The sequence below is a fragment of the Penicillium oxalicum genome, chromosome I (genome assembly GCF_001723175.1).
Source record: "Penicillium oxalicum strain HP7-1 chromosome I, whole genome shotgun sequence".
Lineage (NCBI taxonomy): Eukaryota > Fungi > Ascomycota > Eurotiomycetes > Eurotiales > Aspergillaceae > Penicillium > Penicillium oxalicum.
The window spans coordinates 4798681-4823808 of record NC_064650.1 but is presented as its reverse complement, the minus strand read 5'-3'; the positions used below and the strand labels follow the sequence as shown (position 1 = coordinate 4823808).

Genomic DNA, 25128 nt, shown 5'->3' with positions numbered 1-25128 from the left:
ACGATCTGGACAGGATTTGTATCGTGTGTCTCTATTTCATGGTCATGATCTTCTTCTTCCTTTTTACTGTGTGAACTGACCGACCTTCATGTTCCTCTCCTTGATGCGTCCCCCTCGTGCTTTTCTTTTTTCTTTTTCGACCTTGCCCCCGTTTCATTTTCGACTTGTTGATTCAGTCTTCTCGATGCATCTTGATACGTGTAATTGCTTCCGTGTCTGTCCCTTCCTCTCGTGCTTTCTCCCTTCTCCTGCTTCCGAGATGATTGGCGCCCACATGATGTTCATGACCCAGGAGACGGTGCATGATCACCTGATAGATACATACATATTCATCGCAAGAATGACATGAACCTCGCGGTCACCTCAATTTCCATTCTTCTTTTTGGTTGACCCCTGTAGCTGGACGTCTTCGACACCAGACGGAGCGACCATGTCCCCCGAGTTCAGACCGCCGATAGGGCTGGGCGTGACGTGATTGCTGATGAGCTCAGCACGAACGGTGGCCCCCACTCGCACAGGGCTGTGCTCGACCGCGTTGATTGGACGAGAAGATGGACCTTCATCATCTTCCATCGTTTCGCCGCCATTCCACTCGAGATCCCTCCAGTCGCGGTCCACGCTTACTATGGAAACCAGAATGCCAAGCCTCCCACGGCCGCGTGCCCACTCAGCAATGACGACTGCGCCACATCTCGCCCACTGTCAGGATCAGGGAACCCATACGAGACGTGAGAAAGTTCGGAATCTTGGGTCCTGGTGGGCGCTATGAAATGACCGGATTACACAGAAGTCAGCTGAAAGACCCCTCCAACTGCTGATTGCGGAGTTGGTCGGATCATCCTGGGCGTGGATTTGCACGTGTCTTATAAGAAGCCGCCATCCCATTTCCTCGGAGCCTTTGGGAACTTGGAATCTCTCCCATATTTGAATCTGTACCAACAGCTCTCACAACCAAAGCACACACACACACATCATGTCCTATCACTATCCACCTCAACGTCAGTACTTTGTCTTCTTCCCCCCCCCCCCTCTCTCCCTCTAGCGGCCCGCTCCCCAGGCGTTCGCGACAAGCGCGATCGGCGCTGGAAGTGCCGCCTCTATTGCGGGGTAGTATAAAAGCCCCAATTGTGACAAACCAACTGACTTTGTAGGGATTCCATTCCCGGAATAGAACAACCTCCTTACGGATATCCACCTCCAGGAGGAGCTCCTCCTCCTCCACATGGCTACCAACAACCTCCCTATCCTCCACAGCAATACGCGCCTCCCGCGGGCGCTCCTCCCGGTCATTATCCTCCACCACAAACAGGCTACGGCCAGCCTCCCCCTCATCCTCCTCCGGGCGCCTACGGAGGCCCTCCACCACCTCACGGCGCATATCCTCCTCCCACTCACTCGCCGCAACCACCCCAGCCCTACGGTCATCCCCCCGCCGGGCAGCACTATCCTCCTCCGCAACACCAAGGCCATGCGCCTCCACCGGGACCACCTCCTTCGCATGGTGTTCCTACCCCGGCCCCCGGCGCATTCCCGGCAGCGCCATCGCCGGGCTACATCCCTGGCCAAGTTGCACCGGGCGACTTTCGAGCCGAAGCCGACGCCCTCCGCAAAGCCATGAAGGGCTTCGGCACAGACGAAAAGGCCCTGATCCAGGTCCTTGCCCGCCTGGATCCCCTCCAGATGGCCGGTGTCCGCGCCACATACACCCAACATCTGGGTCGCGATCTGTACAAGGACGTCAAGTCCGAAACAAGCGGGTATTTCGAAAAGGGTCTCCTGGCCGTCATCGAAGGGCCGCTCATGTACGACGTGATCTGTGTACGGGAAGCCGTCAAGGGAGCAGGCACCAAAGAATGGCTCTTGAATGACGTCTTGCTGGGCCGGTCCAATGCTGATCTGCACGCCATTCAAGCGCTGTACGAACGCACCTACGGGCGCCAACTGGCCAAGGACGTTGACGACGATCTCTCCTTCAAAACAGCCGAGTTGTTCAAGATGGTCCTCCGCGCAGCCCGGCATGAAGACTCAATGCCTTTGAACCCGCAGACCATCGAGGCTGAAGTGCGCACCATCCACGACTCGACCGCCGCGCGCATGGTCAACAACGTCACCGAGGTCTGCGGCATTTTCGCCCGATCCTCAAACACCGAGTTACGGGAGATCAGCCGCGCCTTTGAAGCGCGCTATCACGCTTCCCTCGAGAAGCACGTGGAGAAGGAGTTTGCGGGTCACATGGAAGATGCGCTGTTGCACATGCTGCGCACGGCGACGGATCCCGCGATGCGCGATGCGATCCTCTTGGAAGAATGCATGTCGGGCATGGGCACCAAGGACGATAAATTGGTGACCCGCGTTGTCCGAGTGCATTGGAACCGCCAGCACAAGGACCAGGTGAAGGCGGCGTACCGCCATCGATATGGAAAGGATCTGATTGCGAGGGTCCAAGGAGAGACGTCTGGTGATTATAAGCGGTTGATGGTGGCCCTGTTGGAATAAAAGGGGGCGCGTCTTTTGCGAACATTTCGGGTGTCCTAAAGACGAGGAAGTCACAAAACCGAAAACATCCCTCTTTTTTTTTCTTTCTCTGATTTGTACCTTTACCATTTACTTCTGCAGTACATACCACATATGACTTGACATGAGACGAAGGACTACGAAGGAATGAAGAACCTGACAGGGAAAAGATGGCGTTGGCCAATGATGAGATAGCATAGGGGTACCCTTTCCCCCCTTTCCTTTGTCTTTTGCTGCCCTGTATTATTCATTTAGAAATTCTCGAGCACCACCAAAATAAGACGCCGTTGAAGTGTTCACCATTACCATTATGGCGTGTTTCGGTGTCTTTTTTGATATTTCTAGGTCATAATCGTGATGGCATGTACATTAGAGCAAAGCAACGCCTCGTCCGTCATTAAAGAGGTCCACAAACAAAATCAAAAAAAAGAGACAAATCTCGTACCAGCGCAGAATGCTAGAATCATTCTGTTCTTCCAAGGTTCACCTCATGCGTTCCCTCATTTGATCTCTCCCACAACCGTGACATGAGTACCGGGGAATAATCCCGTTCGGCCAGCATAACTGCCCCAGAACCACTCATCGTTCACATCGTCAACCTCTTTGATCTCCGCTCCGCGAGGGAAGAATAACTCATCTTCATCTTCCTCCCCAGGGAAATAGGACCATTTTGCCTGAACCACGAGCCCCACGCCGCCATCGGGTGGGAAACGACGGAAAATCGCCCCTTGTGAAAAGGAAGACGAGCTGTTCCCAGACGCCGAGTCGGAGGCACCGGGGGACGCGGTGTGCCCACCACCATGAGAAGAGGAAGACAGCCCCCGAAGGCGAGAGGCCTTTTTCCGTCGCTCGGATCCCTCTTTCCAGCTCCAGTAGCCGTTCGCTCTGTCGGCGGCGGCACCGGGGCTGCTGCCTACTGACGAGGCGGGCGGCGATTGTCCAGCAATGTGCTCGTCCTGGAGAGCATTGCCGCCGACTCGATCTCTGACAATCACGCGTCGTTGACCATCGTCTCGATCCTCAAAGCCCACCACGATCATCCGGTGAGAGGCCAAACAGCGTCGCCAACCGCTGTGACCATTCTCTTTGCTGATTTTAGACGTTGCCACCAGTTTCAGGTAGCAGTTGGTGCAGACATCGTAATCGCCATCATTGCACTGCAGGCAATGGAAGCGAGTCACGGATGCAGGGATCGGGTACGTGCAAATATCGCAGTTGGTGGAGAAAGACAGCGTCTTGAAGACCTCGGTGTTAGATCGAGAAAGGGTATTGGAATCGGCTGGTGTGCTAGTGGCCAAGGCCTTGGGGGCTCCAACGACGCGTCGGATGGGCAGAAGAGGATGTGTACAGCATCGCCCTTGGTTGACGCAGCGATTGCAAAAGCCCCAGTCCCCTTCGTTGCACCTGCTACATTTCCAGAAGCAATCATTGGCGGGCGACTGGCAGATATCACAGAAGAGGCCGGAAATTAGACGCAGCGCGGGATTGTCGTTTGTGATCTTCCTCTCCCCATTTGTCACCACCTGCGCACTTTCCGATGGCCGGTCATACTTGAATGCGCGCATGACGTGACCTGTTTGACGCATTTTCGCGGGGCGATGGTTCGGTGATGATTGAATCCGCTCGTACATCGCCTTGGCCACAGGATCGAAGCCGCTCACCCGCGAAGAATCTCCGGACGGATAATCTCCATCTGTGCGATAGCATCGTAGGCAAAGATGGAAAGAAGGGTCTCTGCATTTTGTGCATTTCTTGTGCACATCATATTGGATAGCGGAAGCTCCACATCGATCACACGAGATCGACGGCTCCAGATACTGGACGCTAGACGAACCCAACACGTTCCAAACAGATGATCGGGGCCGCCTATCTGACCTTGGTGGAACACGAGGCGACGAGATTGAAGGCGCCGAATGATCCACCGTCGTCCCTGCAACCTGTGTGGAAGCCGGCTGTGTACCTACATTCGAGGTCGATACCGTCGCCGTCGATGTTGTCCCGAGCTGACTCATATTTGTACCGGACGAGGTTCGCTCTCTACTTCCGTTCATCCACACTTCAGAGATGCCTTGGTCTGACTCGGTCGCGCGTCGTGGCCGCGAAGCAAGCGCATCGGCTCTGGTTCGTACCGTTTGCGTGCTGTGGATGCGCTCAACGGTCATGTCACTCGAAGATCGAACGGCCGGCCGCAGCGTACCCTCTGAATTAGAGGGCCCGTTGACCCGCACGGGGGACACACGGCGACGACTTTGACTGTGCTCCGAGTTCCGTCTTCGGTGATTTGATCCCGGACGTGATGTGGGTGAATCAAACAGATGTGGCCTAGTCGCGGGGGGCCGCCTATCACTGCTGTCGCGAGCGGATGACAAAGAGGAGGAGGAGGAGGCGGCGGCGGGGGCAGCAGTGGTAGTGGTGTTGTCGCTCGATCGTTGAACCGACCGTGATCGTGAGCGAATGCGCCCACCATCCTCGGCAGATCGTCGGCGTCTTGAACCTGAAGAGGCGCGTGGCTGTTGCATGTGACTCCGGCGATAGGCATCCGCGATCCGCTCACTCAATTCCTCCTCTTGGGCCGCGGTGAGATTGTCAAAGTCAACATCGTCCAGCAAGCCTTCCTCGAGAATCTGTCGGAGAATCTCCTCTTGCATAGTTTCAGCCTCCGAGGATAAGCTCAGGAGTGACCGTAAGCTTGACTGGTGCTGGATGCGCCGTGCGCGTTCAGCATCGCCAGGAACCCGCGCAGTGCCCTGCTGGCGTCCCGAATCTTCGCCTCGCCGTCGTCTTGATCTGGTTTCTTCCCCGGTGCGTTCAGGATGAGCGCTCCTGTCTCGAGTCCTGTCTGAATGACCGGCTGTCCGTCGGGCCTCCCTGCGGGCCTGTGCCCGACTTTCACGGAGACTCATCTCCTGGACATGCTGTAAAACCCTCCGGTCTTCTTCCTCCTCCGAGCTGTCATGGTTGTCTCGCTGAGATGGCAGAGAAGGGAAGACAGAGTCTCCTGGGGTATAACGCGAGGCGATTTCTTCCTTTTCGGCGTCGGATCTGGCACGGTCGGGATGCGCCGCCAGCACCATATCCAGTAGCGTGGTCACCGTCGCATTTGTGCGCGTCCGTAACACTTCAGCGCGGCAGGATGGACATGTAAATCGGGGAGAGTTGTCCGACGACGAGCGGCGCCGTGAAGCCTGTGCTGTAAACCATTCTTTTAAGCAAGATCCGCAAAAGGTGTGTAGACAGTCGAGTAGAGTGAGCGGTTGATAGAGCAACTCCGTACAGATCTACGCAGACAGAAGCGTGGTATGAGTTATGATGACCATGCAAGGGGGGAATGCCTTAGAACGGGCAAAGAAGAACTGTGTGGAAGACGCCAGTCGGAATCCCTATCTGAGGAATTCCAAAGCTCCTATTTTCCCCGGATCGAAATTACATACCGAGCACCCCAGCTCTTTTTCAAGATCATCTAGCGCAGGCGACGGCTGCGCTTGCGACATGAGGAGAAGGAATGGTAGGTTGTGCACAACAAGAGCTGAACACGAGCGGGGAGGGAAGCAGACCGAGTCGAAATGAGCGCCGAACTGAGAGCCTCGGGAACGAATGTGGGTAGGAACTGGCAGGGCTGAAGTCACAAGAGGAGGCGATGAAACTCGTCGAAAGCCAGGAAATCCGAGGCGGGAGGTGGGCTGTCGTGGGTGTGGCCCAAGATGGCCAAAAGAAGCAAGTGGGAGCCCATCGCGACTCCACCGGAGCTTATCGTAGTCCCGCTTTTTTCCATCTTTCGTGGAGGAAGCTGTACACTTCAAGCTGGCTCCCAACTCATCTCCTGTACTCAACCAGTTTACCTCATGATCACAAGAGTCAACCCATGCGCGAGATTCTGGCCAGTACCTAGGAAGCTCACCGCCGTCTGATCAATAGACTTACTATGGGCGATGCGAAAGGCCGTAACTCGGCGAAAATTCAGCCTGGTGGGGATCAAGAGACCAGATTACTTCGAGTGACCTGCTGAGCAGACTCTCAGTGGCTCAATGATCCGTGTTTGAATCGAATTTGGCTCCATGCTGCAAATTCCCTGGTGTGACTTGTTGTCGTGATGCCGACGAACTGCCATCGTCATTTTCCGACCGCTGGGGTACAGATGGGTTGAGATGACAAAAAACCGAGAGCATAAATGATCAAGTCATGCGATCCAATGCCCGCGGCCTTCTCTTGCCTGAGCATGAATGAATGATCTCAATCAAGACTCACCGTCTCATGTACAAAAAATGGTCCGGGGGCGTCTGATCTTCTCCCTCATGAATCACAATCGATCTCTTACAGCACGCAAGTCCATGTCTTTGCTTGCTCTAGAGGTCAGCGCCAGCTTAGAATCACGATGGCTATCCTCAAGTGTTGTCTCACAGACTCGTTCACTCGCCTTCATATGATATGGTCTCTCATTGGCACGCTTACTTGCCTCAGGCTATTGGAACCGGAGCTCAGCCTAATATACCTTTTGCATTTCCAATGCCATTCGCCTCCCCGACTAAATCATACAGACGCTCCAGCATCTTTTCATCAGGATTGCGTTATCAAGGTACATCATCAGGTGGAGGAAGGGCGATTGCAACCCTAAGATCCCTTGATCTGTCAGGAATCGAGCTTCACATGAATCACAGAGAGTCCACAGCTACAAAACTCTCGCCTCGATGTTGTCACTGAGCCCATTTTGCAAAGTCTCAACTCGATGATTGACAGAACATTCCGAGTCTTGATAATGATGTTGGGTGAATAACGACGGCATATGCTACGGTCGCAATTTCTACGCTGTTGGCGAAAGAACCCTTCCAAGCAAGGGAGGACCAAGCTTTGATTCTCATCCGTTATTGCACAAGACTTGAGTCGCCGCCTACTCGACGACGAGCAGCCTGGAATCTCGTGCAGGGCCATTGAACAGATAGACACAGGTGGTCAAACATGCTTGTCTGATTTTGGAAACAACGAATGCCGTCAAACGAATTAGAAAGTGTTAATTGAAAGAAGGACGTAACCTCATCACGATGTTCCTTCGAATTGAACTACTAAAAGGTCTACTTTGGCTCGCACAGGGTTGACCCTTGAATTTTCAGAATTTCGCTCGAAGCTCAGTCTTTCAAGACAGAAAAGTATCACATATCAACAACCTACCTTTCCAGATTTGCATCACTATGATTGTGGCAGCTACAGATCCATCAGGCTTCTCTAACTTGGCTATATACGTCCGAACACAGAGCACATTCTCATGCATAGTACCCTTGAGCATTCATGGGGCTCTCAAATCAAGGAGTATCACTCGAATTTGGACGCATTCATGGTCAAGTTATCTTTAAGAAACAAAGCTTACATACATGACAGATGTATGATACTGGAAAGCATGTTTGGTATGTCTCCAAGTCAGGTGCAATTGTGCAAGCTCTATTCAAGCTCCAGTATCCTTGCTTTTTACGGTCTTCATGGAATGAGTGGATTGATATGAAACTGCATCTCCAACTTCAAATCCCCCATCGAGCTTCGACCCATAAACATATCCCAACATTTATTTTCTTGCCCTTCCGTCGTCTGTGAACCCGTCCGCGAACGTGTATTGTTCTCGATTGAGACTTGGTCTCAGTGTCACCATCTGCGGCTCGTCAAAGCTTATCGACCCTTACGATTTAAGATGCTCACACGACATGAGTGCAGCATGCCATGGCACTCCGAAACCGCAATGTGATGATGCTGGAATCATTCGGCTTGAAAGTTTTCCTTTCGGGTAGAAACTTTGTGTGACGTGAACCGAAGCGGACCTAATAGAGAATCTGGCTCCTCAGTCAGTGGAAAGGTTTCTCGACTAAGAGGTAGGAATTGCAAGGATTCACGACATATGGAATAGAGAGACCTCAATTGATGGGCTATGGAAAGGTCCCACAAGCCAGCCGTCGACCGTATGCTCTCTATCTTGGGAAGCAGATCCTTCCTGGAACATCTCCACGTTCTGTTGTCATACGTGTCCCATGTGAAACCACCACGCCATATTGTGCAGGCTATCTGTCGCACTATTTGACAGGCAAAGAGAGATATTACCCGAGATGATTATCTCCAAGCACTTTTCCGTCACCAAAGTCTCTCCTCTCATCTACAATAAGCACGCCACCGTATACGCAATGCTGTGGACCTCACTCGCCCCCAGGCAGCTCGTACTCGAAAGCCTCTTGCGCTCCACTTGCGAACAAAAAGTGTCTACACGCAAATCACCGAGCAGGCTCGGTTCAAAATCCAAAAAACAAGCCGTTTTGACGTGTAGTGGCGGCGGCAATTCTGCAAGCCAAGGGCCCCGACTAATGGTGTTACACGAAGCCGATCCTCTCCCTCGAGAAGGCGACGAGGTCGCTACTTACTGGAGCTACTCAGGCTACTCGAGCTACTCGAGCTACTTCCCAGAAACTTTCAGCCTACATGGCTCGGATCGACCACCCATCCCCACTTGATGGTCCGGTAGAGCTCAACTTTGACTATCATGTCCAATGCAGGCAGGGGGCGCAAAACAGTCAGTGCAGCGGGGAGCAAAAGAGAGGGCAGCTTCCGCAAAAAGAAAAAGAGAAAAGGGGAAACAGGAAAGGAAAATACGAGGTACTTTGATGCCTAGATGATTTGCATAGGCTAAATCCTCGTCCCAACAAAATCTGCTTCCCCTCCAACCAGCGCTTGCAACATCACGGTGGCGTCTGCAATGGATAGCCACAGCCCTCTGATTGTTTGCATTGCCAGGAGATCTGATCTTTGCTCCGGGATCGAGGCAGCGAGGCACTGCCCAGCAAGAAGAGGGGTCAAGCTGAACCTTGTCAGGAGGAGAATTGAGTTTTTCTGTTTCATTCTCTGAGCTTGGGCGTTACCCTCGCCTCCCTCTGCAGTTGACTCTACCAGAGGGGCCATCCGATGAGATGACAGGATTGGTGAGAGGGACAGCGTGGCCACTGAAGGGAGATGAACAAAGTCTCCGGGCATTTCACGGGCCGGAACGCCGGATGTCTTTTGTTTGCGTCGCATCTTTGATGTGCGACTTGGCTTAGTTCGGTCTCCAAGGGTACCAATTGGTGCGTGCATGAGAGAGACATCTAGAAATCTACATGGCTATCCATTCTGGACATAGCAGCGCGTACCCCATCGATCTTCTTTTTCTTTTTCCGAAAAACAGTCCAGAGGACATACCGATAGTGAAGATCCTCCATGAAAATCTTGAAGCCCGAGAAGTCATCTCCACTGTAGGAGGCCTCGAAGCTCTGATATTCGCCACGAAAGATCCACAGAGACCCGGGGCCCCCTTTTAGATCTGTTGCTGGGTCCCTGTGCGCGGACGGATCCTTTCCTGCATGTCAGTGCTCTTTGATGTTTGTGGCTGACACACGTCGTGCATCCATACGAGTGACACAGACGCGCCCAAAGATGATGGGATATGCTTTGAGAATGGATGGGATCTCTTGGCAGCACTGCAAGCCTAGTCTTGGGGCCCCAAAGTCCAATGTGATGCTTGAGCGCTCGAGACCGGGGAGAAGAGAAGAGGCGGGGGGGGGGGGGAAGGCTTGATGCCGCTGTATGCGCAGAATTTGGTGACTTCGATGCCCCGCATAATCTTCTCCCTAGATGGAACATCCTCTACGACGATTTAAGCCATCTTGATACTCTTGTCGGTAGGCCACGAATGTATACCGTATGGACAGGGTAGGCGCAGTGGTGAAGTGGCAGATCGCTGGCCGCTCTCCTTTTCTCTCTTGTTTCCCCCCTCTCTGCACCCCGCAATTATTGGCGTTGAGGGCGACGCCTCTGCTTTCAAGAGGGGGAACCAAAGAAAGAGGTTTATAATCATGTCTTTCAGTGATGGCGGTGGTATACCCCGAATGAGTTCTCAAAGCTGGGGCCCCATCCCTCGAACTGACCGAGCACGCTTGTCGCTCGGGCAGTGTCCGATATCTCTCGGTCAACCTGGAGAAGAGTGGTCCGGAGTGGATTCGTGTAGGACGGGATTTTTTCCAAATATTTGGGGGAGCATAGATGAAGGAGAGATCAGGTAGGAACCAATAGTGACATGTCACTGTCAGTACATTGAAAGACCAAAGTCATACTCTCAAGTTATCAACATACGTGCTAGGAGGTACCGTTCATTGTCCCAGGGTACATCACTCTTAGATCTGCCTTAGCGCGGGGTCTCTCAATTGTCCTCGTAGCTACCTTCCTTCCACATCTCTAGCTTTCAACGGGCCAAACACTGTACTCAACTTTGGACTCCACCTCGGAATATTGATCGGCGTGCGTGTCTTCACATTGACCTCTGTTTGATACTGGAGTACCTGGGTGCGGGAGCAGATCTCGAGGCACCATTGGTCGGATCCTCATAGTAGATCGCTTGGCTGCGATCGCACAACCAAATCAAAACCAAAACCAAGCCTACCATTTTATCGATTCTGTTGTAGCTTTTTTTTTGTCACTCCTTTTTTGTCTGTCTGAACTTCCCAAGTACTCCTTGAAAGAGGAGTTGGTGAGGTTGTCTGTTTTCGGAAGATACTACGAGGGCACGAGCTACTGCACAGGGGGGCTGCGGTATACCAAAGTGGACACCACAGTTACACGCATATGCAGACGGGAGATTGACACCCTGCTACAGGCGCTAATGGAAGCTGCCTGGATTATTAATCTCGTGAAAAAGAGATTGGATGAAACCGTTTACAAAAAAAAAAAAAAGGATTCGAATGCGAATAACTAGAAGAGGGCAATGCGACGTATCGATGGGTAGATTTTACCACTCTCATTCCTACGATACCGTATAATCTCTAGAAGTAGAGATTGGTCAACCCAAAGGGATTCTCGGGGTTGGAAGCTTGGGTACGAGTCGCACGCAGTCGTAGTACTAGTAGTAGTACAGCTCTGCCGTCGGCCCTCCAGTCCTAAAACAACCTCGACTGTTGTCTTACAGATAGTCTTCCTCTCCATTATCATCGTGAACAATATCATGGGGCCTCTCGGCATCGAGCCCGAGTAAAAGATTGTCACAAAAGAATGACATTCAAAAATCTCCTCCGACGGTCTAGAAACTGTCACTTTTTACAAATGTTGCCCTCTTATCCGTGGCACCACTGCCACAACGAGCACACGGCCCGAGTCTCATTCGCCAAGACTGCGTGGTCGGAAGTTTTTTTTTTTTTTTCGGCGGCCTGCGCAGCACCGAAAGGTGACTGGTTCTCGACCGGCCCTAAATGGTGCAGGCGGCGGCACGCCTCTCCCGCCACCGCTGCGGTTGGAGGGAAGAAAAGAATGATAAACTCGCTAGTCGCTACGAAGCAGGGACTAGTGACTAATGACTACTGATTGTAGTCTAGTGCGAAACTGGCCGTGGGAGTAGGGACTGGGTCGCGGTGGGAATCAGATCTTCCAACGTGTTGCGATTCCATCTGGAAATGATGCTTTGGAGTCGCCTCCTGCGGATAGAAAGCATGTAGAGAGGAGGGTAGATTGGGTTGCAATGTGGACATGTATGATGATCTGATTATGATTGTAGTCATGACAATGATTCATCGCAAGGGTAAGCTATCTATCGGGATCGTCTATTAATAAGGTTAGTTCATTTGCTGCGTTCTTTCCACTGATGCATCGACATACATAGATATGTAGAGAGGCATGTACAATCTACACACACCGCGCAACTTATCCCCAAGGTATTTCCATAGGAGGAGTAAGCAGCGAGATACGGATGTAAGAAGTAAGCACTATATCACCACACATTCAGCAGGTAAGCACAGGACCGTTATCGCCCCCTTAGTCCAGATTGTCATGGGCCAAAAAAAAAGAGAAAAAAGGAAGACTCGATCACGCAATCATGTCGTTTCAATGTACCGAGAAAAGTAGAGCCCCGAGTACTGTAGTAAAAACTACCTGCACGCCCGACACGGGAACCCGCAGGCTCGAATTGAGAACATGAAAGGTTTCCCGACCGAAGTCCAGGGACAAAGCCACTGTGTTCCGTGTGCGTGAGCGTGCCGCGATCGGCTTCCTACTGCTACTATGACTGCCTGTTCTCTCCAAATCTGTGCTGTGTATGTACGAGGTGCGCGCCGAGTGGAACTCTCAGCCTCTGGCGTCGTGCGAGCTATGCCAACTTAGGATCTATACGATCGCCCTTTTTTTTTTAGTCTGAGCGGGCACTACGGTACACATCTCGGTCCCACCAGCCCTGTTTTTTTTCACCTTTTTACCCTTCTCCTCCTCCCTTTTTTTTCTGTTGAAAAAGAATGAAAAGAGAAAGGCAAGTCCGAGGGCCGAACCAAAGAAGAGAAAAGATGAGGAATTACTTTCCCGCTCTAGGTGCAAGGGTGAGTCCAGCATGAAGACGGGATGTGCATCGGGAGAAGATGCCCGAGATCGACGATGCGAGCGGCGACAGTTGAATGTACTACGATATAGAATTGAATTCAGATTTGTCATGGTAGTGAATGTTTCAATCGCCATCCGCATCCCTCGAGGAAGGAAATAGATATGTGCATATGCATTTCACATGCTCATTAGAGTGGGGAGCGATGATCAACGGAATGGACCGAACTTCCATTACTGGACAAAAATGTACATCCCATGTAGTGGTAGTATAGCACGGATGCCCGGTTGGTCAATGGAACGTGTTCAAGTCGTAATTGAAAAGTTCAAACTGGATGTTCAGGGCGACCGGCACGAGCCCGATGTTTGCCGAGAAGCCGAAAAAAAGAAAAAGAAAACCTCCGCCACGGACGATCTGTAGGGGCATCAGTTTTATACTGCATTGTACCCTACATGTAGGAATTTCAATATGCAGGAGCTCCTACATCGCAAAAAAAAGCTAGTACGCTAGTGGAGACACCAACTTGGGCAAAACAGTCGCCGGTGTGTCCGTCTTTGCAAAGAAGAAGGTAGACACCTCTACTCCAGCCGCACATCAAAGTGACCTACCCCTTCATGTTGACACATATGGAGGTGGTGCCCGTTGGTATATTGTGGATCACCGCTCTACTGTGGATCCTCACTCCATGCGCCTGGATATTGAGTGAATCCTCAAATGAAAAAGCCCTGTGGCACAGCTGTACATAAAACTCGGGCCAACTAGAGCAATTTAAAGCGGCCTACCCACCACTGTGACTCTTCAAGGTTACCCCCACTATACAGTCGGAGAAGAGATCCCCCCCTCCTTTCCTCCATACATTGCACACATCGGGATGTTCCTGCAAGCTGGAAGACAGTCCTCCGTAGCTCAACCCAACATGAACCGCCACAAAACGACCGTTCGGAATCCAAAGTTCCTATCTTCCAATGTATTCCTTTTCCCTGTTTCCTTTTTATTGGTTTTCCTCCCCCCCCCCCCCTCTCTTCTCCCATCTTTCTAGGCTTAAGCTAGGGTATCTAGGCTCCCGGTGAATTGAAAAAAGAAAATGGATAATGTACACAGCTCACCCTGTAATCAGAAATATACCTAGCATCCCAGTCCTTATCTCACACATTGAAAGGATTTTCACTTTTGACTTTTTTTTTCCCTTCTTCGTCTTCGTTTCCTTTTTTCAGGCGGTCCAGATCAATCTGGAATCCAAGGTATCCATCTACTGATCTGGGTACCCCATGCACTGACCCCCACGCCTGCATTGATCGCAAAAGTGTCTGTTCGCTGCACTGCAAAGGAGGGGGAAAATGCGTCGCATTTACAGTATGTAGTTCTTCTGTATGTGACTATGTACACAACGACATGCTAGATGAACATGTAAACCCAATCACAGTACCCACTTCAATGTTGATTATATGCAGAGTGATAGAGTACCAAGTTAATTCACCTTGGGTATCTACCCTTTTATGACATTACATCAAGATCCATACCTAAGGATATCAATAATAGTCATCGTCATCGTGTAGATCAAAAATTGACCCTACCCTTTTTTTCCGATTTACTACCTAGGTCTACATAGAGGACTGCTCGGGACATGCATATCTAGACCCGGACATCAAACTCCTCCAAACACCCTCCTTCCCCCTTAGCCCACCACATCAATATCGGATACACACCATGCATCCATAGCACAAAGGAGACAAAAATTCCAAAATCAACCTTCAATACTCAATACACCATGTGAGATACAGACAGTGCCAGACCCGTTGGCTAACCACCAAGATCCTGGGGGAGGGGCGGGAAAGAGAGTCGAAGATTTCTTTTTGGTTTATACGAAAGACAGGGTCCAAAGTGGACTCGAGAGACTAGATTGGACTCAAGACACTTCAAAGGTTACTAAAGGGGGTCAGAGTATTTCAAAGTGCAAACAGATTTTAATTTTCTTTTTAAAAAATTTTGTTTTTCTTTCTTGTGGTTAAAAAAAAGGCGTTGTGGTGCACTGATAATCGCACGATAAGGTCTAGGCTAAGGGTCCCAGCGACGACAAATTCTGATTTCTTACGACTGTACTCTCTCTTTTTTTGGTTTGGCCCTTATTCCCCTGCCTTCTGGCCGTTGTATGACTTGCTCTGACCGGGGTGGCTGTTTAGCGGGGGGGGGGGGGGGGGGGGGGGTCGAGGAATGGGCTTTAGTAGGTGGTGGGGTGGGGATTGTCTCGCATGCCATGCATAAGCGTAATGCACTTGTAGGATGCGCGCCAATGGAAGGTGGTCGGTGCGGCAAGTGTGCGGGAGGAACTTGGTAAGGGTAGAAGGAGGAGGAGGAGGAGGAGGAGGAGGAGAGATAAGTGGTGAAAGGATTCAAAGTACATTTCATGTACATTTTTAGATCTTGTTTTTGTTGCAGGCTACCCTACTTAATACTCGGTGGGTAAGGGGGTTCCAATCTGTAGAAGGCCGGTCATTCGTTCGTACTCGGTTGAGTTTGTCTAAATGAAGTTACAGTACTCTCCTAAAATGCAGAGACTTCATGTAGATGGGCTGTGACTCGGAAGACTTGCTGTTTTTTATTTTTGTTCTCCTCTTTGCCCCGCCCCCCTCCATCGAGATGCAGATATCGGTCTCTTGGCTTGGCGGATCGACTAGATCCAGATCAACATGAAAGGGTCGTTGCCGTGTGCCCGCCGCGGAGAACTGCGGCGAACGTTCTCCCATGTATCGAACTTGTGAAGGACATGAAGGTGTCATTGTGGAGGATTAGCATGTGCATCAATACCTGTCTCCGTACCTCTCTGGATCTTACTATACGGTAGATGCCTAGTATTCGGTACACTGCCGATGGAGTATTCTTCTAGAGCGCTCGAGTTGTTCGAGACGGAGCCAGGAACTATCATATGGAATGTTGTGTCTGACCTCTCTTTCGAATTGGCCTTTCAAGACAGAAGTTCCCGTCCATATTTGTTAGTAGTGAGCTATCAGGTGACTGAGTTCTCGTGTGCCTCGTTTTGAAATCCTCCGAGCGCACGACGCAGTGGTCGCAACGGTTCCAAAGTACCTCGAGGCCCAGGTAGCACATGCTGTAGGTAAGCGTCAACGTTGTCATACCTCTATAGTCGGACCGATTGGATCAGTGAGGGGGTAGGTTCAATACCGTGCGTACTGGGCGGCCGACCGAATGTAAACATGCTCGACAATGCAGACTTCCATGCAGATGGCATTGTTCTCGTGTAGCGCTTTCAATATCAACAGACTCTAATTTCTTCCAGGAGAGGAAAGATGAAGGTGGGGGAGGAGAGAGTCTCCTCTCTCTCTCTGTGCTCCGAACACCCTCCCAGACCTTGAAATCATTGTGAGCAACATAATATGGAATGACTACCCTGCAGGCCAGATCAAACGAGGGGTCGACATCCCTGCAAAGTATCAAGGAGCAGGTCATGTGTTTCCCGCAAAGCAGCCAGCTAGACTGCACGCACGATGCGTGCATAGCTGCGAGATACTGCGCGTCGAGTCGGTCAAGCGCTTGGTTACGACGTGTGAGCATCTGAGCACAGAGTTGGGACCAATGGCACCTAGATGCTTTAACTATACTGGACGGCTCTCGTCTGCCGCAGCATCTGGGAAGGGGCACTGCCTGAATGGGCGTGAACTTTAACTACATCGCGATCGCCTGCGTGGTGAATGACCTCAATCCAGCGATTCGGGGTATTCATCAAGGTTGCGCAAGATGCGAGTCACACCGACATTTCGATAGGACTTTTCAGAATCTGGGGGAGATAAGGCTGTACCACGTCGAGCTACAATACGTCTCATGGATGATTCGCGGGGGAAAGCTTACTGTCGCAGACTGTCCAGACGCCAGGTTCAACCCCGCAATATAGACAGGGAGCCGCACGTATCTTCACATGTAAAACTCAAAAGCATCGATGCGACCGAGTGTCTGCCTATACACTGGACAGCAAGCTCCCCTCCGAGAACGATGCAACGGATGCAGGTTCCACGCAAGCGACATCAATGATGCGGGGGAGAGAGAGAAAAGAATCCCTGTGATGCCAAATAAAAGCATGAGAAACATTAAGATCGGTAGGTCTGACCGTTGCCAAACCGATGGACACTGCACAGTCCGCCTATTCGAAGCGGTCCAGGGAAGCCATGATGAGAGAGGCCTGTAAGGCGGCAGACGGCGACTGAGCCTCCAGGAGAGCGAGAGAGGAAACAAGTCGACGAGAGGTCACCAAGTCTGGAGACAGCCGAAGGGAGTTGAAAGGATCTGCGATGCTGCGATTGACCCCTTGAAGCGTGCCTCAGGCCGATGGCCCCTTTGCATTGCACTGGTCCCAAACTCCGCCGTCTGGTGGGAGAACTGCGCCTGGGCTTGTCTGGTTCGATGCTCAAGGAAGCTCGCTCGGTCAAGGTTCAGCCACCGCGACGCCCTCGCCGGCGGGGAGTGGAGGACCAGAGGACGGGCCTTCTCCACGGAGAGAAGGCCCATGTGGGAATGTGGATTGGGGCGGTAGATGGGCCAAGGGATACCAGGCGCGCGAGATGTCCGCGCCGGTGAATCCAAAAGGGCAAAAAAGAGACGTGACTTGCAATTGTCAAGAGCATCTGCACGCGAATGGCCGGCGGTGTGAGTCTTGCATCTTTGCACTCGATGCCATGCAAGATACCTTGTCATAGTAGAGCAGTGGGAAAGGTAAAGCACTCACAGAAACAGTTTTGGGTCAAACTTATCCCAACATGTACCTACCCAGGTACTACCCATGTAGTATCAGGTTGTGAGAGGAGGGGGCCAGTGGGCCAGTACTTGTTCAGCCCATCAAACTGGCCACACCAACTGGCAGCCAAGATTCGTAGATGAAACTTTCCAAGCTCCAACTGCCAATCCGATCTGCCCCTGGAAGAGTCGAGTGCGTTACTCTCTCCTTCCCCTCCTTGGATTTCCCTCCCCGGTCAAAGGTCCTGAAGGGGAGGGGGAAAGGGCTATAGTGTCTAAAGCTGGAACGCTCGGGCGCCTCGGACAAAAACAGACAGGCCAAAGACAGGCAAGAGGACCGCGTGGTGATGATTCCATGCAGAACAGCCCCTCGTGATTTGTTGGTGCGATGGGCCGGATGGCGGATACTGCAAAAAGTTAAAAGAACCTTGATCTTTGGAACATGATTTCCCATTCAATCAAATCATTAGGGGGAAGGGAGAAAGAAAGTTGGTGATCAGCAACCTTCCATTCGGAGGATGCGATCGTTGTTCGTGGATTGTCGTGTAGGATGCCCACAGAGGCGAAGAAGAGCATGAGCCATCCAAGGTTCTCTCTTTTCCGGCATTCGTGTGGAGAAGAGGCGGGGGGGGGGCGGCGGCAGCGGTAGCAGCAGCTTGTGAGTGGGTTGAGCCACAGGGTGGCCTGAAGCGGCAGGAGCCGATGGGCCAACGAGCGTCGCCTGGCCGTCAACTGGACAGCCGGAAAACCAGCCGAGCTCTGTGATTCACCTGGGTCATGTCCAGGGCTGGAGTGAAGGTGGCCTACGCATTAGGAAGGCATGTAAACCTTCAACCGGGTATAGGTACATATGAACCACAGTAGTTGCTGCTCTGTCTAGACAAGAAGGCTGTGTGAGTACCTCAACCTGGTAAAGTTTTGTCAACATGAGAGGTCGGATCGGAACTCGATCTGTCCGAGAATCTTCACCCTTCAGATCTTCCTTTCAGATCCCAAGATATATCCAAGAGGGAGGGTATTTGATGTACTCTGTCTGGAAGTCTATGTGTACGTAATTTACCTTCTCTCCCTGACGCCTCCTCCTTCCCTCCCCCTGTATTCCCAGTTCAAAGCGGTCGCGGCTTCCTCCTGACGAGCACGTTGAGTCCGCGAGCTCAGGTCATTGTGGAAATTGAGACCATCCTTTTTTTTGTTTCGATTCTCTGGGGAAAGTCCAAGAAAGTCGAACAGTGCGCATGGCAAGCTGGCAGTGGGCAACTGGGGGCCAGTCACGCAAAGGCCCACCATGGAGCTGCTACGAGCAGCTCCACGGTGGAACGCTTGGGGTCGGAATGGAGAAAGACCCATTCCGAACGGACACCAGCTGGATCCCGGGCAGCGACTCATCATTCTCGATGATGACAAGTGCTCGCTTGACTTGGTTCGTGCGCAAAGCGACGAGCGGGCCCAACTTCCAAATTGGAAACTGAACGAGTGGATGAGATGGGGATGAACTCCCCGATACACAGCGCTGGAGTACTCCATGAGTCGGTATTCATGACTCATGACTCGTCAGCTCCCCGGCGAGTCCTCATCCAGATCCCTATCGAGGAAATCAACTGCCCCTACTGTCCCTTAATCTATCGTCTACGAATCAAGGAGAGCGATCTTGATAGTACCTGGCCCGGAAGAGCTAAACCCTTCAGTTAGTCAGGTCCCAAGACAGGGCAGAACCGAGCCGGATCGAACGTGGTCTATCCGATTGATTCACCCAATCCCAAAAAGGAAACCCCAAAGTTGGCAGATGAACGTCCGGAGGTCGACTGTAGCAGTTTTTTTTGGTTTTTTGGACGCCAGAGGCTGTCCCGGTCTCGACCGGCGTCACTCTACCTGAGGACAGGGGCCGAAGCTAGACCGAGAGCTCCCAGTTTCAGAACCAACTTCAGGATCCAGCACTAGCGCGCCAACAGCGTGGGTTTGGTGGGAAACGGTCGCTCGGGAGGAGATGGCCCTATTGGGGGATTTGGGGAAGAGAGGGTCACCACCATGGCAGCATGGCTGCGGTCGATCGTGAGTGGCTGCCTTCACTGCAATAAGCTCCGAGGAGGACGGTTGATGCCAAGTAATGGTTATTCATTTGCATTATTAGTCGTATCTATCATCCCCGATAGGCAAGACATGTGTCGTGGGTGGCGAAAAAGTGGAAAATCTCTGCGGCGCTAGAGGGAATTGACGGCTCCAGTACCCGTAATCGGCGACTGCCGACCGGGTGCGTGTCTACGACCTTTTATGTAAGCGCAAACTCCGTCGAAGGAGGCTCCAATGACCGGGGGAGGCTTAACGTGCTTATCGATCAACTGGTTGATCAGGAGGAGTGGCCCAGCATATCTGAAAAGGAAGGTTGTGAGAGGCGACCGTCACCTCCGAGGGAGTGTGATATGCGACTAAGCTGAGTCGGATAGGCAATCCAGTCCAGTAGTCGTCGCTTCAACGTTTTGGGGGAAGAGGGGCGCGGGGGTCACACAAGTCAATTTGGGGGGGGGGGGGGGGGGGAAGTGTGTGTGTGTGAAACGCGGGACTGGAGTATACTCGTCGGACTCCACCCAGTAATTCAGGATGCAGAACGATGGATGCCCTGTGGGAGGGCACCGCGACGGTCAAAAGCATCGGATTACAGATCCTTCCATCTTACCTCGACACCGGTGGAAACAGGATGCTCCGTCTGATCAGCATAAGCAGTGGACATCCCTCGACAGCGATGGTGCGTGGCTGATTGAACAATCGTCTCGTCGGCTGATTTTTGAGGCTGAAGCGCAGATCAAGCTCGATGGGTGACGAACTCCAGTGTCCCCCGTCCGCCCTTTTGCAGAGACTCCCGTTCATCAGATCATATCTGGTGCGTGGGTTGCTGTCAGAACCGAGGAAAGTGCGGCTTTTCGATCACAGTGATCCAGGTCGTGATGGTCTGGTGAAGTACCGATGGGGTAGTCGGTACGTGATACGTAGCCCCCCCGGCTCATCCTTCCTGCCTGCTTGGCGTTCGGCCTGCATTATGCATGATGGAGTCCCTCTCGTCATGGGCGCGGACGAGTGGCACGAGTCTGGGTCGAGAGAGGGTAGAGAGTACAGACCAACTACATCATGCCTCGCTTGAAGTCCCCATGAACACTGCCGCGAGTCCACCTCACCATACGACAGGGTACGGCCACAAACAAGATATCCAGCCAGAGCGGGTCCCGCGCCCCTCTGGATGGGGGTCCAGCGCGCTCTTCCGATGATGGAGGAGAGGATAAGGATGATCTAATCATCGAAAAAAAAAAACCCTCCTTTGGCCAACCCACTTCCCTAAACCCACCTCAAGAGCCTAGCCCTAGCCCGGATTACGCGGATGCTCACATCACCCATTGATCGCCCAGACAATGGCGACGGAGACGAGGAGAGGAAGGTCTAGCGGTCGGTGATTCCGATTCCGAATTCTGAATGACTAGAGACACAATCTGCGACGTGATGATTCTGGATGGTCTAGGGCATGAAGCAGTTGGGACCGTTGGTGTGTCCTGCGCACGGCGGTCCGGGTGGGGGGGAATAGAGACCAGCAGAGTGATAGATCAACAATCAGCGATGTTGTTCGCGACCGGGGTTGAAGACCTCAAGGGGGGGGGCCAGGCCCCCAAAACAGACTGGGACCAAGGAAACGGACGCCTCACGGGCTTGGTCCATGCATCTTGACGTCATCCACTTCTGGAGCTCTCGGTGCGTGCCTTTATCAGTTGACGGGGACCCACCTCTTCTGTGCGTCAATAGAAACGCTGCGGTGTCAACGTGCGAGGCATAGAAGGAAATTCGAAATGAAATTTGAAAAAAAAAAAGAACAAGGGTGTGTCGGACGGCGACCAATTCTCGCATCGTGGTCGTAGGGGGAAAGGGTGACCTGAATAATCCCCACGGCCCAGGAACCCGATCCACAGGAGATTGGCTCTTTCTTATCAGCTCAAGGGCTATCCTTGGGCTACGAATCTGAGCCACATGCTCGCACCCGATCACAGATGGACTGGAGCGATCGAGGAGGCCCAGCCGCCGTTCGCGGCGACCTTGCGAGAGAGAGAGAGAGAGAGAGAGAGAGACGATCCAGTGGAAGGGGTGTTCAACCACAGTACAAAGAAAAGTTAAAAGAACGAGCTGCTTCCCACGCTGGACGTGAATGGTCCTCATCCCGAAAGAGGACTCGGGTGGCCGGTCGGCCTCTATCCACCCGCATCTCCGGGTTCTGCGGCATTCGTGTGGAGCCTACCCTAAGACAACATGGAAACTGGAGACTGGGATTGCTGGTTCCATCAAGAAGACCTCCATTGAACAAACCGTCCAGGAGTCTCGGACCACAGGCTACTGATCCATAGCCAGTCGTTCAGGGCCTTGACTCTATGAGATTTGTTCGAGGAAATCGGTGTACCTGGGGATACCAGAGTCCAGCGCGATTCCCTAGGGAGGCCCAAGAGCAATCGTCAAATGCTCGTTTGAAGCCGAGACACTCATAGTCACAGAGGTGACTCTGTGCGTCCAAAGCGCTACTGACGGAGGGGAAAGCTGTGCAATCGAGTTGGTTGCTCTCCACATTGGAGAGGGGGGGAAAGACCTCCCTTACATGAAGACGGCGATGCACGATTCACATCAAGAATGTTTCGATCCTGCTACAGCAAATGAGCGGAGATTGCAAGAGCAAGTTGGCAATAGTGCAGATCCGCCTGCGACACAGGACTGACCGCGCACATTAACCCTTTGAATGATGGAGGGGTTCATGTTCGGATCGATCCATAGTCGCTCGATCGACCACGATTCACAATCGACACTCCAATCAAGGACTGCAGTTCCTTTTTCTTTCCTTTTTTTTTCTTCTCCCATCTCATCCTCTGTCCCCCCCCCTCTCGGCCGTGAAGGGTAAAAGTCAGTAATGCGCTGAGAAGGCGCACCGCATCGGGAGGAGAGTCCACCGTGTGCACACGGTCAAAGTTCTGTCACGACTCGAATGTGGTCAGTGCTGCCACTGATGGGGCTAGACCGACGGTCATGCAATCTGAAGGAGCAAGAAGGTGAGACACCGGAAGGGAGGGGAAGAACAGAGGCGCGGAGAGATGGAGGCGAGAAGATGTAAAAGGGTTCTGCTTCACAAGGAGCGCGTAGGTGTCGGAGGTCAGACTCGAATCCCCCACCATCTAGTATATCCAGGAGCATCTACTTCCATCCGTTACTGCTCTCGGCATGCATCTTGGAAATAGCGCCGTTGAGGGAGCTACTTCCTATCGTCCGGGGACAAAGAGAGAGGCTGTTTCACAATCCATCGTGCCAGTCTCTGCAGGGAAGTTTCTGCGGGTGCTGCCTTGGTCGCCAAGTGTCGACCGAGCCAATGGAGACGACCTGGACGGAACTCGGGCCTCGATGCCAGCAGAGGCCACCACATATTCAACACTGATAAGAGACGGTCGACGACAGGACATTGGTTCGTGCGGTCCCTGGAAAACTCACTGATCGAGTTTTATCCCGGACATGAGGCGTAAGATCACTACGAGTGCCGTTGAGAAAGGCTCACCTTTCAGGAACAGATCCCGAATATGAATCCATTCACGGGTTGTATGCGGCAGTGGGATCTATAATTCTCCAAGGTATTCGCCATTGGGTCTTGACAGCCCGGTGAATCCGGGGGAGGTTTCAAACCCAGAGAGGATCACCATCGGTGAACTTGGAAGGGGGAAGGAGATTCGGATCTATGGAGTGATACATCTGCAGGACGTCAGTTATTGAATCAAAAACAGGGAAACTCCAAGTAGATGAAAGTAGCCTTAGCGTCCCGTGTGGGCGGAGCACGATGGAGGCCTCCGAACGACTGGGCTGCATGGCGTCTCCATTCTGAGTGGGATGGCGTCGTCGGTGGAATGTTGGTGAGCCGATGCTGAAGAAGTGTGTACAGCAATCTGGTGTTTTTCTATTTCTATTTCTTTTCCTTTTTTTTCCAGCCCTCGTGTTTGAATGAAATAGGGTTGTGTATTGCCCTGAATCGTATTTCCCCTGAGCGGTTAGAAAATCTCCTACACCTCGCAAAGCATCACGATTCGACCTTCTCCCGCATTTGAGTTGGGCTTTGAATTTAACCAGAGTGGCTGTCCCACCACTGGAGGATGACAAGAGGAGGACCTGACTTGTAGTTCCCAGGGCCCCGGCCGTCGCGCTTCAATGCCAATGAAGATCCTTGAGCCCACTCGTGCAAAGAAGCCACACGCCGTCCAGACCAAGAGTGCCTTGCAAATCTCTTCCACTCCTTTCGTTGTCTTCTCTGTGCTCTGTGCGCTTCCCGCCCCCAAGTCGGTGTCTGGAGGATTACAGTAGAATCAGAGGCTGTAGGATGAGTGGGGTGCGGCGGCTTATACCGGAAGGATGTACTCCAGACGCACCAAGATGACCAGATGTGGTATATGTACTCCCTGGTAGCTAACACCGCATCTAAGGATGACTACTTTGGCACTAAACCCGAGTCGTCCGACGTGTCGTGCCTTGTACAGTTGAACCTTGCGGGCGGAGAACAGCAGGGTCTGATACACGCTTCAGAAGCCCCAACACCCGTAATGGTGTCGCGCGTCGCAGCAACTCCACCTTCGATAACTCTCAGCTCAACAATTGTTCGGTGGCTGCCCCCGGAGATGCAGGTCATCCTCCCACCACCGTCTTTGAGACAGGTGGAATTCCCCAATTGCAAGAGAGCAGTCATGGGTCTGCGCCAAAGTGGTGTCCATGGTGTGTGCAAGAGATAGAAGCCCCTTCACCGTTCCGACACATCCTGGACGGTCGGACTGGGCTCGATGAGTCGATCCTCGATACCATCTATACGCCGTATGATTCAGTATCCAAGCGCCAAAGGTCGCAGTGACTCGGTGTCCAGACCCGACCCACTGGACGTGGCCCTAACGACCCAAGCGACTCAAGGCTTGCTTACAGCCACAGCCCCTCTGCTCTCTCCGGCAACGCACTGACGCTGGTCTCTCACCTGGAGTATGGAGCGAGTCTAGTCGAGAGCCACCAGGGCTGGTCTCGTCCGGTTCTCGCCAATGGGCGCTTGCGATGCCGTCTTTATTTATCGTGCCCCACTCTTCTTGTCTCCCTTCCTCTTGCGCTTTTCTTTTTTCACACACTCTCTCTCTTACACTCACTCTGTCTCTCTCTGGTTGCTTTTTTTTTTTTTTTCTTCCAAGTGCTTCATTATCTTCCCTGCCTTTCTTATTTTTTCATTTTTCATTTTTTTTTCCCTCTTCCATTTTTTTTCTTTTTAGCTTTTCCGTTTTCCACTTTTGTCAGGTTCTCGTACAACTCAATTAAGTCATCAATATTAAAATATGATAGTTCCCAGTTCCCATCATTCTAGATTCCCTGCTCCAAGAGAAGCTATCCAGTTTCTATAATTCCCTGCTCGTATCGCATCGTGCGCTATCTCGACGTGAAATCTCCCTTTTTTTTCCCTTTCGAGTCTCTCAGTCCCTGCTTACTTCCTCTCC

At 52.2% G+C, this 25128-nt stretch overlaps 9 protein-coding genes across 9 annotated transcripts; 6 read left to right on the top strand and 3 right to left on the bottom strand.

Annotated features, from left to right (window-relative positions):
• Positions 1-259: 259 nt before the first annotated feature.
• POX_a01588 (uncharacterized protein) lies at positions 260-2496 on the top strand (the record flags this gene model as incomplete). The annotated part of the gene is made up of 3 exons (XM_050110516.1): positions 260-298; positions 400-728; positions 1152-2496. 3 exons carry the CDS (start codon positions 260-262, stop codon positions 2494-2496), a joined length of 1713 nt encoding a protein of 570 aa, XP_049974284.1.
• A 518-nt stretch (positions 2497-3014) lies between these two features.
• Positions 3015-6005, bottom strand: POX_a01587 (uncharacterized protein; the record flags this gene model as incomplete). Its single annotated transcript, XM_050110515.1, has 2 exons — positions 3015-5792; positions 5946-6005. The coding sequence occupies 2 exons, from the start codon at positions 6003-6005 to the stop codon at positions 3015-3017; spliced, it is 2838 nt and encodes a 945-aa protein (XP_049974283.1).
• Positions 6006-9168: 3163 nt separating this feature from the next.
• POX_a01586 (uncharacterized protein) lies at positions 9169-10957 on the bottom strand (the record flags this gene model as incomplete). Its single annotated transcript, XM_050110514.1, has 4 exons — positions 9169-9631; positions 9718-9874; positions 9929-10097; positions 10955-10957. The coding sequence occupies 4 exons, from the start codon at positions 10955-10957 to the stop codon at positions 9169-9171; spliced, it is 792 nt and encodes a 263-aa protein (XP_049974282.1).
• Positions 10958-13147: 2190 nt separating this feature from the next.
• On the top strand, positions 13148-13574 carry POX_a01585 (uncharacterized protein; the record flags this gene model as incomplete). The annotated part of the gene is made up of 2 exons (XM_050110513.1): positions 13148-13231; positions 13371-13574. The coding sequence occupies 2 exons, from the start codon at positions 13148-13150 to the stop codon at positions 13572-13574; spliced, it is 288 nt and encodes a 95-aa protein (XP_049974281.1).
• A 2958-nt stretch (positions 13575-16532) lies between these two features.
• Positions 16533-16775, top strand: POX_a01583 (uncharacterized protein; the record flags this gene model as incomplete). The annotated part of the gene is made up of 1 exon (XM_050110511.1): positions 16533-16775. The coding sequence occupies one exon, from the start codon at positions 16533-16535 to the stop codon at positions 16773-16775; it is 243 nt and encodes an 80-aa protein (XP_049974280.1).
• A 350-nt stretch (positions 16776-17125) lies between these two features.
• On the bottom strand, positions 17126-17386 carry POX_a01584 (uncharacterized protein; the record flags this gene model as incomplete). Its single annotated transcript, XM_050110512.1, has 1 exon — positions 17126-17386. One exon carries the CDS (start codon positions 17384-17386, stop codon positions 17126-17128), a length of 261 nt encoding a protein of 86 aa, XP_049974279.1.
• A 1510-nt stretch (positions 17387-18896) lies between these two features.
• On the top strand, positions 18897-19103 carry POX_a01582 (uncharacterized protein; the record flags this gene model as incomplete). The annotated part of the gene is made up of 1 exon (XM_050110510.1): positions 18897-19103. One exon carries the CDS (start codon positions 18897-18899, stop codon positions 19101-19103), a length of 207 nt encoding a protein of 68 aa, XP_049974278.1.
• A 3743-nt stretch (positions 19104-22846) lies between these two features.
• POX_a01581 (uncharacterized protein) lies at positions 22847-23386 on the top strand (the record flags this gene model as incomplete). The annotated part of the gene is made up of 2 exons (XM_050110509.1): positions 22847-23088; positions 23227-23386. 2 exons carry the CDS (start codon positions 22847-22849, stop codon positions 23384-23386), a joined length of 402 nt encoding a protein of 133 aa, XP_049974277.1.
• A 429-nt stretch (positions 23387-23815) lies between these two features.
• On the top strand, positions 23816-24506 carry POX_a01580 (uncharacterized protein; the record flags this gene model as incomplete). Its single annotated transcript, XM_050110508.1, has 2 exons — positions 23816-23943; positions 24188-24506. 2 exons carry the CDS (start codon positions 23816-23818, stop codon positions 24504-24506), a joined length of 447 nt encoding a protein of 148 aa, XP_049974276.1.
• Positions 24507-25128: the final 622 nt, after the last annotated feature.